The sequence below is a fragment of the Lampetra planeri genome, unplaced genomic scaffold, assembly GCF_965212315.1.
Source record: "Lampetra planeri unplaced genomic scaffold, kcLamPlan1.2.h2 scaffold_1651, whole genome shotgun sequence".
Taxonomy (NCBI): Eukaryota; Metazoa; Chordata; class Hyperoartia; order Petromyzontiformes; family Petromyzontidae; genus Lampetra; species Lampetra planeri.
In genome coordinates this window covers 12051-26950 of record NW_027614384.1, presented here as the reverse complement: position 1 = coordinate 26950, position 14900 = coordinate 12051, and the positions used below count along the sequence as shown (strand labels likewise).

The following is a 14900-nucleotide window of genomic DNA, read 5'->3' as shown; positions in this document are numbered from 1 at the left end:
TGCAATTTCATCTGCAGCTTCACATTGAAACGCCTGAATAAACCACAAACACCCAGTTACACATTGACATACATCAAAAGATCTGAATATCACGTACATTGTGATGTCATGGACACAAAATACACAGGACTTTTTCACAGGTTCGGTAACAGGATACTAATTTAGTTGAGCTAAAGATCTAAAACAATATTGATATGATTTAAGAAAATAACTACATATTGTACATTCATGAAAACATACATTATATTTCAAGACGAAAATATAGTGATATTATGTTTATAGTTTGATATTATGTCTCGAATAACGGCAGTTCAACACTCCGTCCAGCAGGTGGCGATGCACAGCTTTAAATTCAATACATCTACACATTTTATGTCTAAGAAGAAGAAGGAAACTCAAGCTAACCGTATTGTAAGGCTTTCAAAGTGCATCGGAAATAACTAGTTGGGTAAGTAATCTCATGCTCCGTCAAAGTATAAACATATAACGCGCATTTTATTATCGATCTACAAAAGGTACTTAAAACGCATCGACCGTTTCTTCATGCTAACCGATTTATGAACCATCATGGCTAACAGTATCAAAACAAACGTAACTCATGTTTTTTTTTTTTAAATTACATGTATATCCTCATTAGATGAATCCTCAGAAACTAGGTGTATGCACATATATCACGTCGTTTCTAGCACGTACAGCCAGTCAAAAACTGAAACACTTTTACCTTTAAAATGAGTTTTCCTCTGTGTTCACGAAACTGAAACATTGTTTGACTGTCGAAGTCTCGGAGATGTCAGCTGACACCAAAATTGCCGAGCTGCTCACAGAACTGCACCAGCTCATCAAACAGACACAGGTAAGTTACCTGTCTACTGACATTAACCCCCTCAGTGCTGAGGTGGGTGACTTCACTCCTTTACCCATTTAACACCTGGGCTGTTTCCAGGAGGAGAGGTCGCGCAGTGAACACAATCTGCTCAACATTCAGAAAACACATGAGAGGATGCAGACGGAAAACAAAAGTCAGTCACCACTTCGTGAAGACCTTCCCCCATTTACTAACAGTGATGAGAAGTTGAATCAGTTCTCAAGCAGGCATCCGGTCACAAAACATGTTCCATTGTCGCCTGCAGCTTCACCGTATTACCGCACCAAGCTCAGAGGACTGTACACCACAGCCAAAGCAGATGCCGAGGCCGAGTGCAGGTGAGCGTTCACGCGCTTTCTCTGTAGATGAGTGAATACAGGACTTTAGACAAAGCAGGTGGAGGGAACCATGGATGAAAATAAATAGTGCAGTGGTTAGCAGTGTCGCCTCACAGCGAGAGGGTCTCTGGTTTGATTTGGCCTCCGGCTTCCTCCCACCTCCTCCTCTGCCCGGTTAATCTGCTGCTCTAAATCGCCCGTAGGTGTGGAATGTGAGTGTCAATGGTTGTCTGTCTTCACATGTTTGCCATCCTTTACAGAGGCAAGCAGGAGATGACAAACAAACACGTTTAGATCTTTTTTATGTGCTCTGTGTTTGTTGTGTCCTCCAGCATCCTGCGACACGCTCTGGATAAAATTGCGGAGATCAAGTCGTTGCTGGAGGAGAGGAGAATAGGTTTGTAAATTCATCGCCATCCCTCACATTCACTGTTTGTAAAGTTGGTGTGTTTTACACTGTTTGTTCCTTGTAGCTGCAAAGATGGCGGGGGTTTACAGCGACAGTGACCACCCAGGAAGACAATGAGGCGCGGCGTTCTGATGACACTCCTTCAGCAGTCGGCCATGACACTGCCCCTGTGGATTGGCAAACCCGGAGAGAGGTAGCACTTCCTCCTTCTCCTGCAGACACCCACTGAGCGCACAACAACGGTTTCCCTTATGTGTTTAATCCTACATTTGCACTAACATGCATCAGAAAATGTACAACTGTTCTGAAAGCTGAGCGGTTGCATTTGATTAGGAGCAAGTAGAAGGAGAAAACATCCAACAGCTAGGAGGGGGAGAAAATTTGGATTGGTTTCTGAAAGTTGAAATAATGTTGAACTCCAGCTTACAGCTTGTAGATCCTGATATGAATGAACGAGATGAGAAGAGTTTGGAACTACAGAAACACGTCTGTCAGAGTGGAGCATCTTCTCCAACAAACAAACAAACCCCGTGCTGCTCCCAGGGTGCAGGTCCCTTGTCAGTAGGAGAGTTTTTGTATCGCCCTCAGCCCACCTCCTCTGTGTGGAGCAACTCCAGCCAGCAGCGACTACGTGGCCAAGCAGGGCGACAAGGTGGCGGCGAGGGTGAAAGCTGTGGACGGAGACGAGCAGTGGATTCTGGCAGAGGTGGTCAGCTACAACCACTCCACCAACAAGTAAGAACAGGACGCACGCAACTGGGGAATGTGGGGGACGATGGGTAGGTTTCCATCCATCGAAGGCGCTGAGCAAACAGCTTCTTTTCTTCTCTCTGTAGATACGAGGTGGATGACATCGATGAAGAAGGCAAAGAGTGAGTCCTCATTCTACGTTCATGTTAGCGTCTTCTCCTTGGTGCTCACGTACTGCTAGCTCCACTCACATTTCCTCGCCATGAACACAATCATATGTCGTATAATCTCTGTGACAGACCAGATTTACCAGATGAACGTTATTGTTTACCGTCTAACACAGAGCTGGTTCACAACAAACAGTTAGCGTTGGTAGAGTATAAACTATCTACAGCCACAACCGTTTTTCTGAGGTATTAGACTTTTAATGCTGTAGTCTGTGATACAGGTGGAGCAGGCAAGAAAAGAATGACTCCGGAACACTAACATTACATAAATAAGTTGACTGTGAACACCTCTTTGCGATTCTTCACAATAATCATATCGGTAGGTTTTCGAGACAATTCCTGTTTAAATGACTTTTCCTTGTTCACCGAAGTCCCGTTACCGAGGTCCACCATTAAATATTTTTTCCCAGAACCACAAAGAATTATGGGATATCCTGGGCAGAATGATACACCCGACCCGTCCTTTATGTACCGGTAAAAGTAGACCGCATTTGTCGGCCGCATGCGAAGCACCCCTCACCTGAGATGAATTGGGACAGCCGAATTCAGACTACGTAGGATGTAACCCATGAACTGGGACACAGCTGTAGAGGAACTCACAATGGTGTAGGACGCCCACGGAGAGTAAAATGTAGCATCAGTTTTACACAGGCGCATAAATCCAGCTTTAGAAACACACTCAAACAAACATGACAACACACCAGTCCTTTTTTTTCCTCCTTGGAAAAACAAAATCATGCAACCAGAACTCATCTCCATATATATACATCTCCATATTAAACACATCTGAACACATTTTTCTGTGTGTGTGTGTGAGATCAGGAGACACACACTCGAGCAGACGGCGGATCATCCCTCTGCCGCAGTGGAAGGCCAACCCAGAGACAGACCCCGAGGCCCTGTTCAGTAAGGACCAGCTGGTGCTGGCTCTCTACCCACAGACCACCTGCTTCTACCGGGCCCTGATCCACACCCCTCCACACAGGGTGAGACCCTCAGCACCCACTATATTTAGCTGTAATGTGTCAGACCTTCAGTCAGTATCCAACAAACTCATTTCTTTACCTCGTAAAACCAAAGTAAGTCATTTTAGATGTTCCAGACAACCAACAAGTAAACCAATAAAACAAGTGTAGAAGGACGTGAAACGGGAAATGTGTGTTTCATTAACCTGTCTAAGCTCAGCATGTGCTTGCAGCCCCAGGATGACTACTCTGTGCTGTTTGAGGATACGTCCTACGCTGACGGCTACTCGCCTCCGCTCAACGTGGCCCAGCGCTACGTGGTCGCCTGCAAGGAGAACAAGAAGAAGTGACCGCAGCAATCTGGGGAAGGGAGACTTCCTCCTCACTACTGTGCTGATATATTTGTCAGAATCAACACACTCACTTTAGGAACTTGGGGACAGTTTCCTTGAAGCAGTTGTGACATGAAGCTGCTGGAAGTGGAAGCTGCTTTGAACGTTCCTGTGGGACATCTGGAATATCTGACAAGAATCGAATGAAGAATGTGATGTGAAAAAAAGTGATGAAAACCATGTTAGGTTTTTTTTTTTGTCTCTTGTGCAAATTAAAATGGAAAATACTTTTTAAAGTACCATTTGTGTCAGAAAAAATCATAGTTTTTCATCATAGAAAAATGTAAAACCTGATAAGTGGACAGCTACAAACTTAATATATAAGTTGTTAATCATGCTAATGTTCACTAAGTAAAACTGATAATTGGATGACTAAAAAGTTATGCTAATGTTAATTGTAAAGGAAAAAATGAAAAAAGAACTAATCATAAGACCAGAATTGGTTTGTCTCTTTAGTGTGACAGAACTTGATCAGGAAAGAATCATGAAAGAAGAACTGATAGGGTAGTTTCATGAACTCACACATAAAGATAAAGCATGAATGAATCAACAAGTTCACATAATAACCCACTTTTTGTATCAGCGAGCAGTTTATCTCAGCTCCACACTCCGGAGCAGCCAATCGCCATTCAAACAAAGACGAATAACTTTTTGTTCCGTCAGTCCTTGAAGGCAGCACGAATGATCCACGAGAAAAATCGCCCGTTTTGCATACTGAACCTGAACGCAACAAACGCGCGGAAAAATCATGGCCGAAATGGTGAGTGTCACATTTAGTTGATGAAGTCAGAGAACGCTCACAGCCTAGAGGCGAATGGGTAACACCAGTCTGAAGTTGTTGTAATGTAACCTACCACCGACGGAAACCAGAAAAAACGCGAGGACACAGACACGAAAATACCGAATTAACATTAGCTAGTTTACAGGTCTTCAAAATAAAAGCATATACCTCGATGTTGTAGGTAACGTAAAGCAGTGTAATGTCGTTTCACGAGCATTCGTTTAACATTAGATTACAGCCAAGCGTGTAAGCGTGTACATACGTGCATTTTTATTTTACGTTAGCTAGGGAGTATTTACACATATGTACCTAATCAGTGTTTAATCTAAGCTAGCAGTCAACTGTGTATTGGCACACGTTTAGCTGTCATTGATTAATGTCAGCTAGCAGCTAGGGCTTTTATTGTGTTTGTGTTTGGACACACTGTTGTATATTTACTTTGTGTTTTAGGATCTGTGGAGATCCAGTTAAGAGTCATAGATGGGTCATTCAAATAGAAACATGCACAAAATGCACTGTGGATGTCAAAGTCTCCATCGCTGTTCTCCAGATATCTGATGTTGCCGTGAACTCTGTGAAGCCGCCCACCAAACGACGACGCATCCTAGACCCATCAGCCATCGTTCCAGTGCCAATATACTCCAACAAGGTGAACTGGTGACAACAGCATGCTGAGGACATTCGACTTTCTCTCCTTGAGTGTGGAGGAATCCGTTCTGACGATCACTCCAAAATGTGTTTCAGGTAAACAGCAGTCTGCAGCTGAAGCCGAAGGCACCTGTCTTCTCTGAGAAGGAACAATCAGGTAAAATGAGGAGGAGCATTTGGGAGCTCCTCAGATGTTATTAGAGGAGATTGAGTTATTTAATGAAGCTGTTTTGGTTTCTCTGAGCAGACAATAGTGCAGATGACAATCTGTGGTCACAGTTTTCGTCTCGAGGACACACAGCAACTATTAGTATTCTCAGTGACTCTGAGGAGGAGGAAGAGAAGACCACAATAAATGAGACAGAGAAGACAAAGAAACTGTGAGTATTGGTGTACTGTAATGCACACATGACTCTACCTGTTTTTTTTTTTTTTGGCGTTGAACCTGATGCGGAGTGGAGTTTGATCTCTGCGATCACGTCCTACTTTGTCTCTCTTCTCTTTGTCTGAGACACAAATCCACAAACTGAGCAGCAGGTTCTAAATGGTTTGTCTGGTTTGTCTCGCCCATCCTCATGCCAGGGAAGCCATCTGCTGCTCACCTCCTCCTCCACCAGAGCATCCGGTCCAGAAGCAGTCCAGGCAGGTCAAAAAAAAGATCAGGTCAGTGTTAAAGAGAAGAAATCATTCAGAAGATCAGACATGTCTGTACTGAGGTGCTCACAGACTTCAGCGTACTGTGAGCGGTGCTGACTGTGTGCGGAACGTCCGCAGTCATCAGAGCTTCCATTGTCAAGGAAACCCGACATGTCCCACAATCTCTGGTTCCTATTTTTCAGTCATGCGTCGTAGGGAGCTGATCTGCCCGCTGGCTTTGCAAAGCTGGAAAATAAATAGACGATGTGTGTTCGGACGTTAAATGCCACAAGAGACGAGGAAGGGGGACGATGACACGCTGGTGAAGGACATGCAAAGTACTGATGAGGAAAATCTTTTTTCAATACCTCAGAAGTTCATCTGATAAATTTGAACCCTCGCCTCGCCCTGCTCCTTCTGCACCCTGGGAGTCACCGCTCACCCGTCAGCGCTGTCGCTCTGAGAGTGCCCTGGGGTCACATTTAATGTGGGTCGATGTGAAGATACTGTTTGGTGTGACATCAGTGCACGGAGCACAGTCTTAAAATTTGACATTTGTGCGCACGAGCCTCGTGGACATCTGCGCTGTCTGTTCCGTGTATGTAACATCAGATGGCCAAAGCTGATGCTGATGTGACCACAGAGGTGCAAAGGCCGACAACATTTCTTGTTTCTCTCTCACGCCTCAACGATTACCATCGGAGCTAAAAGAATGTGGCTCAGGATGAATGAACTTGATCAGTTACAACCTGATCAACAACCATTGCCTGAGTGACTGTTTGTTTGTCTGTTTGTGTCAGTGAGATCGACAGGAAGCTCAAGGAGGTGAACTCCCTCCTCTCTCCGGGGGCTCAAGGCAGAAGGACCAGACGCCGCCAAGGCCTCTCGCCCCCACCTGTCGATGCGCAGCTAGATGACGATGATGTCATTATCTTGGATTCTAATACAGAGTCCCAGGATTCGCTTCACAGCTCGTCCGTCCGGGAGATCCCCCTGAAGATCCGGTGCCGCACAGAAGTGCACAAGCTCCTGGTGCAGTCAGTACGTATGCAGAGACCACGTACTTTCTGCGACACTGTTATGTGTCAAGTTATGTGATGGAGATTCCCCCCCCCCCCCCCACAGACAACACCTTTCAGTGACGTTATAGATCAGCTGTCCGTCATTCTTAAAGTCCCAGCAACTCGTCTCCTCCTGTTGAGAGAGGCAGTGGAGCTTCCAACGGACTCCACCATCAGTGAGCTCGGCCTCGGGATCGCCGACATCATCGGTGAGTCACACAGTTGTGAAAAGACACCGTCGGTACCCAGTGTTTGTGTAGCCGGATCCATATTTAATCACACTGTGCATGCTCAGAACAGCTGCACCTAGTGCTTCTACTTCTGTGTCTGTCTGCATCGCTCTGCATTGACTCTTCGTTTCATTTACATTCATCATGTGTTTGTTTTTGTCTCCTTCATGTAATAGCAACGGAAAGTGAGCAGATCTTGTGACCACAGAGGTCGACACACTAGTTTGTGCATGAGCCTAAACGTCAGGCACATGCACACCACCATCAATACAGAGTAGGCTCCAGGAAACCAGTTGGGGACGACAGATGGGTGGAGCTCCAAGAGATGAAATGATGAAAAGTTTGTTTGTCGTTCTTTCCCTACAGATTGTGTTGTTGTGGTCTCAGAGAGCGAACGCATTGGCGCCAGTGGAGACAGTGGCCTCATCACTGTTCGACTGCAGAGCAAAGACCGGGACTCGATGCAGGAGTTTTCTCTCAGCAGGGTTGGTCCCTCTTCTTCCTCCCGTCAGCTTATCCAGCAGTTTGATCTACAGGTGCTCAACCATGATGATGTTGTGTGTTTCAGGAGGCAGCACTAGGCTCTATCTTCTCCCAGTATGTGTCCAACATGCCTGCCAGAGCCCGGAAAAATGTCAAATTTCACTTTGACGGCTCCAAAGTGACAGACAGGCAGACACCGGCACAGCTGGACATGGAGGACGGAGACATCATCGAAGTGTGGATGTGAGCATGTTGGTCCAGAAATGTTGACCGGAACCAACAGCAGCTGTTCATTTGGTCTTTTGGTAAATGCTGAATATACAAAGATACAGTACAATATTATTTTTACACACTTTGCTATTAAATTCTTTGAAGTTGATCTGTATCATTTGTGACAGTACAGTTGATTTTGACATATTTACTGTTACACATAATGTAGGTGCCATATCTGTGTGGGCTCTCTCTGGGTTCTGTGGCTTCCTCCCCCCTCCAAACGCCATGCTGAGGTTAATTGGTCACTCTAAATTGTTTGTCCTTCATGTGGCCCTGAGATGAGCTGGGGACTTGTCCAGGTTGGACCCTGACGTTCACCAGCAGAACTGCAGCAAGCGGGAGATGATGATGAATGAATGAATGAACATTATGTAGGATTCATGATAGTTTTCCAAAGAATAATTCAGTAGTCCAACTCAAAGTATACATGCTGCATTTGTGACATTTTTGTAGTATTATTGTCTGTTGCGCCCCGGCTGAGGTGGCGTCAACCAGTTCCAAGGGACGCTGTGTTTGGACAAACAAAATGACTCCGTACAAAGTATTCACAAAGGAATAAGATTGTATTTTGCAAAAAAACCCCAACATAAATTAGTCCAGAGCCACAGCCAGCGGACATAAGGCGTTGGCAAAATAACAAACCAGCAGCGAGGAACAAAAGAGGCAGACCAACTAACTACATATTCAAACAATAGTGACACCACTTTTTACTTCCGGTTCACCCACCCTCTCAAGCTCGTGTTTTGTTATTGATGCACGTGACGTTGCGCCACGTAACTATATTAAAAATAAAAGTTAGCGTTTTACGAGAAGGATTTCTCTGCGATTGGAGGAGTCAGCGTCTTGTCTCTCCCAAAAATATCAGCTGATTAGTTCCTGCTGCCACGTGACCGAAGGGAAATACGTCACGTGAGCTGCGAGGCGGAAGTGCAGTCTGATCCATCATGGCGGCGGCGGACGGCTGTCACCAGCTCCGGGTTGTGCGTTAAACTGGTTTTATCCCTCGAGTCGCCGGCTTGTGCTGTTTTTTGTGGTCGAACATCGGAGAAGCAGCAGCAGCATGTTGATCCCAACGTGGGTTTTAGTCCGATAGACGAGCATTGAGCGGAATTCATCGTCGGGAAGTCTCCGGATCGACTGACTCATCCTACGAGGTAAACAACAGCCGCCAAGCTAGCAGCTGATATCGGTCAGCCGATGCTTCGATCAACCTGTGACTATCATCAGTTCGGTTTGCGTCATAACACCAACAATTGGCCAGGAAAGGTGTCCGGTAGTTTGCCCAACAGCCCAATTCACAGGACGTCGGTTCTGCCGGCTCATTAAAACGTCTGTATTTGTATCATTTACAATGATCGAGGTCGACTGAGGTCGAACCGCGACATTCAGTTTAATTTTCGCCGTTGGTCTGATTTCTACATCAGGTGTTGCGTGTTAAACAGTGGATTGATTTGACCATACGGGCATTTCTCATTAATCATACGTGATTTGCCAAGTTCATCAGACCACTAACAATCTTTGGAGTTGGAAGTTTGTGTGTCAGCAGCTGATCAGACACTGATAATAACTCATCAGTCAGTTGTCTCCAAAAGGGTCAAAGTTCAAGACTACTGAATGGTCTCTTTTCATACACATTGTCTCTTTTCTCTTTGTTGGAATTGAATCTGATCATTTGACTGACGTGAGATGATCTTTTCAAAGAATATTCATTTCCCTCCAAGTGCATTTTAATTACAATAACACAAAAATCAGATTACTGCTGTGATCACTGTCGTTTAGGAGAGGGGTGCAGTATTGTGCTGTGACTGCAAAGTCCATCAGCACAATTGTAATTCTGATGTTCAGCGATACAAATAAGGATTGAAATGGAATTATATCTTCATGGAAGAGCATGAATCTTCATCAAAAGTGATAGTTTGGAGTGAAGGATGCAAAAATTGAACATGTTCTTATCAAAGAGAAAATTGGATGATTTCCTCAGAGACATGTGGCTGATTAAAAAGTCAAACCAGCAGTGAGTTGATCATTAACGTCACTCAGACATGATCAGGAAGCGGCCTCGGTCATCTGCTGCTCGGTGGAACTGCAGCCACTCAGACGTCCACGGTGTTCAGTGTGTTTCTGTCGTCTCACCACATCAGCACAATTCCTGTTGTCATGAGCCTGCTTTTCCTCCTGTGTGGTCACATGACTCAAGTTTCATTTGCTGTTCTCCTTCTTGGTGCAGCTTAGTTTCCTTTCCACCTGTTACAGTGTTAAATATAACCTATGACATTTAAACAACTTATACCCCAGTGTAATACTTTAAATCTCTAACTAGAATATCTTGCTGGGTTAAATCGTAGGCAACTGGACTTCTGGTTTTCTTGAAGACGTTTCGCCGTTGGAACTTCCTGTTGTACTAATCAGCATGAGTGTGTTTGTTGATTCCTCAGCGGGGGCCATGGTCGCTGGTGAGCATGTGTCGGAGTCTGCTCCCTTCCTGTCTGCATGACAGCGAGGCAGAGGGCCCAGAGGAGCAAGGGGGCGGGGCCGGCCTGCAGGCGTCAGAGGAGCCCGTCAGCGGGGTGTCCAGGGTGCGAGCGACATTGACCGTCCTCATCCTCTGCTACATCAACCTGCTCAACTACATGGACAGATTCACCGTGGCAGGTACCCGCCCGCTGCATGCAGACGTTCATCTGGGACATCCTGTTTCTGAGATGACTGTGTTTGTCCACCAGGTGTCCTCAGAGATATTGAGCATTATTTTCACATTGATGATGGGAAGTCGGGCCTGCTGCAAACAGGTAAGAAGACTCTTCCTGACTCCTGTGTAAATACGTGTTTGCAGAATTTCTATTTGACGTCAGCCTCGTTTCCCTCCAGTTTTCATTTGCAGCTACATGTTTCTGGCACCAGTCTTCGGTTACCTGGGCGACCGGATACAACAGGAAGTTAATCATGAGCTGCGGCATCACGTTCTGGTCTCTGGTGACACTCGCCAGCTCCTACACCCCCAAAGATGTGAGGGACACACACACCTTGGATGAGCTGTGTTTGCGCTGTCGAGCAGCAGACCTGAGTGTTTGTGTCTCGTCTCACAGCATTTCTGGGCTCTGCTGCTGACGCGAGGCCTGGTTGGCGTTGGAGAGGCCACTACTCCACCATCGCACCCACCATCATCGCTGACCTGTACGTCAAGGAGAAGAGGACAAACATGCTCTCCATCTTTATTTCGCCATCCCTGTGGGCAGGTAGGAGAGCAGCCGCAGGCATTCACCTTCAGAAATTGGTTTCTGTGTGGCAGCAGCTCGGACCAAGAATAGAAACACAGTATTTGCGAATGCAATATTTTGTTCCTAGCGTCACACCAGGGACCAATAAAACCAGTCTAATCTAAAGAACTGATGAGGTGGGGACAACCCAAACCCATTCTAGGTCCAGTGCGGCGGTGTCTTCACTCAGCGTCTCTCCCTCTCTCCCTCCCTCCCTCCCTCTCTGTCTGGCAGCGGTCTGGGGTACATCGTGGGCTCCCAAGTCAGTAACGTGGCTCAGGACTGGCACTGGGCTCTGCGGGTGCGTCGGCGGTAGTCAACATCCCGCTCACGTTCCCAGGATCTGTTCGGCCTTGTTTGCTCACCCGCTCCCTGTGCCTCAGGTGACGCCGGGTCTGGGGCTGATCGCCGTGCTGCTGCTGCTCTTTGTGGTCCAGGAGCCGAGGAGAGGAGCCGTCGAAGCTCGGCCGGAACACCACCTGCACCGGACCAGCTGGCTGGTGGACCTGAAGGCCCTGAGCAGGAAGTAGGTTCAACAGACCTGACTGGGCGGCTCAGCAGACAAACCTTCTGACCTGTCGTCTCCCGCAGCCCCAGCTTTGTTCTGTCCACCTTCGGCTTCACGGCGGTGGCCTTTGTCACCGGCTCTCTGGCCCTCTGGGCTCCAACGTTCCTCTTCAGAGCAGCCGTGTTCACCGGGAGCGAGAGCCCTGCATGACGGATCACTGCGACTCGTCAGAAAGGTAACGCACAGGAAACAGTTCTCAGTCTGATGTGTGGATAAACGGACCAGCTCGAGCAGACGGGATGACGTCATCACCTTCAACTCTCCTGTTCCTCCTCGGCAGTCTGGTCTTCGGCATCATCACGTGCGTCACAGGCGTGCTGGGCGTGGTCAGCGGCGTGCAGGCCAGCCGGCTGCTGAGAACGAGGACGCCTCGCGCCGACCCGCTGGTCTGCGCCGCCGGCCTGCTGCTCTCCTCGCCGTTCCTCTACCTGGCCATTGTGTTCGCTCAGGTCAACACCATCGCCACATACGTGAGTTTGCTGCCAAACAACGACCGGTCTGATTCTGCTAAAAGGCCGACTCACCACTTAGAGGGCAGACGGCGGCGCTCACCTCTGATTGGTCGTCCGGCGTTTTGTGTTTTGACGTTGCAGGTCTTCATTTTCCTCGGAGAAACCTTCCTGTCTATGAACTGGGCCATAGTGGCCGACATCCTGCTGGTAAGCACGCACACGTAACGCACGAAAGTCACTCTCGTATACTTTGGAATACGGTAATTACACGACTGTTTGCATAAAGGGTTGAGAAGTTGCACTCAGTGTTCCTTGAAGAAGGAGCAAGGAGAAGAAGAAAAGGACCACGGGAAAGTTTTCTGATGGTGTAATTACGGTATTCCAAAGTACACTGGAGGGAATGTATCTGCAGCGATGTTAAAGGGTCAATAATCCTTGTCGCTTTTACAGTACGTGGTCGTTCCCACCCGTCGCTCCACGGCCGAGGCTTTGCAGATCGTCATCTCACATCTCCTGGGAGACGCAGGAAGCCCGTACCTGATCGGAGTGGTAGGTGAAGAGGAGCTGATCTGATGACGTCAGCGAGGTGTCAGGTGGTCCCGCTCCCGTCTCGGAATGTGTCGTCGTTTGTCTTTCAGCTCTCAGACTCTCTGAGTGAGAGGGACTCGTTCCTCTGGCGGTTCCGCTCTCTGCAGCTCGCTCTGCTGCTCTGCGCGTTTGTTGCCGTGGTGGGCGGGGCGTTCTTCCTCGCCACCGCCATCTTTGTGGAAAGAGACCGGCATCGAGCTGAAAACTTCACCCCAACAGGTGAAATTCAGCTGATGACTCATGATGCTGTTTTATCTTCAGACTTCCTGGTCTGTCACCCGATTTAAAACAAACAACCACGTTTTCCTCTTTTTGTTTACAGCAGACGAGCCGATCGTGGTGCCGAAAAGCGGTCGGTCCACTCGGGTTCCGGTGTCCAGTGTTCTGATCTGACGACAGGAAGCGGCTGGATGTTGCAATATCAACCGGGTTCATTGTGGAACATGAAAGTTTTATTTTTTTCGAACCGACGCTCTGCAGAGACGTTTGTAGGACGTGTTGATGTGTTCAAGTCACAGAGACTTTTAAACTGATGCAGCCGCTGACCTGGATCAGCCAGAGACGTTTACACACAACAAGGTTCATTCCAACTTTGTATTTGTGTGTTTGAGCTGGAAGCTGAGGGGGTGTGAACGTTGATGCGATCATTGTATTTTTTATCGATAAGTGCAGCTTCAGCACAGGCTAGTTTTTATCCAAAGGCTTGAAGCACAGAAACGGGCTGCGGTATTTTATTTGAACGTTTATTGTGGCGCTGTTTGGACGTCACAGGGTTCGTCCGGTGGCGCACGCTGCAAAAACTACTGTTCATATTTTACATAACTCTTTTACATACAATTTATTTGTTCAAAATCTTCGTTTTAGTCAGTTCCTTTTTGTGAATTATTAAACAATATTAACTTGTCAACCTGTTGATGTCGATGGTTTTCACTTTTAACTTGTTGCCACAGAGGCAGTGAGCTGCTGCATGGACTGATTTTTGCTGCTTTTGTGTGACACAGTTCCAGCATCACTCTACTTGTTCGTAGTTTCCATCAGCGTCATCATAGAACCTGGTATCTGCTGGCTCGTTCTGGTTCCTTCTTTGACGTTCCAGCGAGCTGAGCTGATACTAACGTGATTATTTAGCGTCTGATTGGTCACTGAAGAGAGAGGGACGTCCCAAGAGCTACCGTCAACACAAGAATCTACGAGTAGTTCTGCAAACAATAGTGATCCCAGTTCAGCGTTCCTCGTCTCCTGCTCATTGAACATGTCTGATGTGCTGACACCACACTGGTCCGTCAATGAAGTCCAGACGTTTGTGTGTCTGGTGAGAACCTTCACAAAGACCGGCAGCGAGGAAGTAGTAGTAGTAGCTGTTTGTATTTGTGTATTTATCTAACACACATCACACTCAGTTATTAGACCCCTGTGTGACCGCACACGACTCAATAGAAAAGGACGTGTGTGTGGAACCTAAAGTGAGCTGTTGGAAAAGCGGCATTAAAGGAGCAATGTGTGACATCTAGTGGTCATGTTGCAGACTGCAGCCCTTCACCTCAGGACGTATCCACACAACAGAGGCTTCTTTGTGTAAACAAGGTGTTTGACATCCTTTTGTCTGATTGTCCCAATGGGTCCTGTGAACTTACTTTACGGTGAAAAATTTCGATAATGGCACCGTCACCTTTGTATATCGACGTTGTCCTCACCCCACCACTCGACCTGTAGCCTCTAGACCCCCCCCCCCCAATAACAGCAACAACACTGGTACATGCTACAGAAGACTGTGAGCCTGTTAGTGTTACTAGGGTGAAATATTCTGCTCTTCTGCCACTACGCTGAGTGAAAAATTCCAATTCCAAGCACCACTTACTGACCTGCAATATGAGCTACAGCGTCGTTTACTAGCGACCCGTTTTACTCTTGGTACGGGGCCAAGGAAGATGGGGGCTGTGGACATGGCCTTAATTTGAATCTGAATCTGGTTTTGTTACCAATGCATACACATCCCAACAAGTATTGGTGTTCAGGTGCAATCAGGATGGACTCATT

At 47.1% G+C, this 14900-nt stretch overlaps 3 protein-coding genes across 3 annotated transcripts; all 3 read left to right on the top strand.

Annotated features, from left to right (window-relative positions):
- The first annotated feature begins 784 nt into the window (after positions 1-784).
- On the top strand, positions 785-3844 carry LOC144739686 (SAGA-associated factor 29-like). The gene is given in 11 exon segments (XM_078622611.1): positions 785-853; positions 944-1019; positions 1131-1203; positions 1536-1600; positions 1677-1706; positions 1709-1805; positions 2201-2347; positions 2449-2484; positions 3352-3364; positions 3366-3515; positions 3728-3844. Coding segments are annotated over 11 exon segments (870 nt in total). The 5' UTR covers positions 785-787.
- A 790-nt stretch (positions 3845-4634) lies between these two features.
- LOC144739685 (NFATC2-interacting protein-like) lies at positions 4635-7972 on the top strand. Its single transcript, XM_078622610.1, has 9 exons — positions 4635-4646; positions 5218-5316; positions 5412-5472; positions 5563-5695; positions 5898-5978; positions 6752-6992; positions 7077-7221; positions 7609-7727; positions 7811-7972. The coding sequence occupies exons 1-9, from the start codon at positions 4635-4637 to the stop codon at positions 7970-7972; spliced, it is 1053 nt and encodes a 350-aa protein (XP_078478736.1).
- A 2593-nt stretch (positions 7973-10565) lies between these two features.
- On the top strand, positions 10566-13256 carry LOC144739684 (protein spinster homolog 1-like). The gene is given in 16 exon segments (XM_078622608.1): positions 10566-10650; positions 10722-10787; positions 10867-10922; positions 10924-11004; positions 11085-11133; positions 11136-11207; positions 11210-11234; positions 11490-11556; positions 11639-11781; positions 11847-11953; positions 11956-11998; positions 12104-12293; positions 12417-12482; positions 12726-12824; positions 12914-13082; positions 13186-13256. Coding segments are annotated over 16 exon segments (1326 nt in total). The 5' UTR covers positions 10566-10628.
- Positions 13257-14900: the final 1644 nt, after the last annotated feature.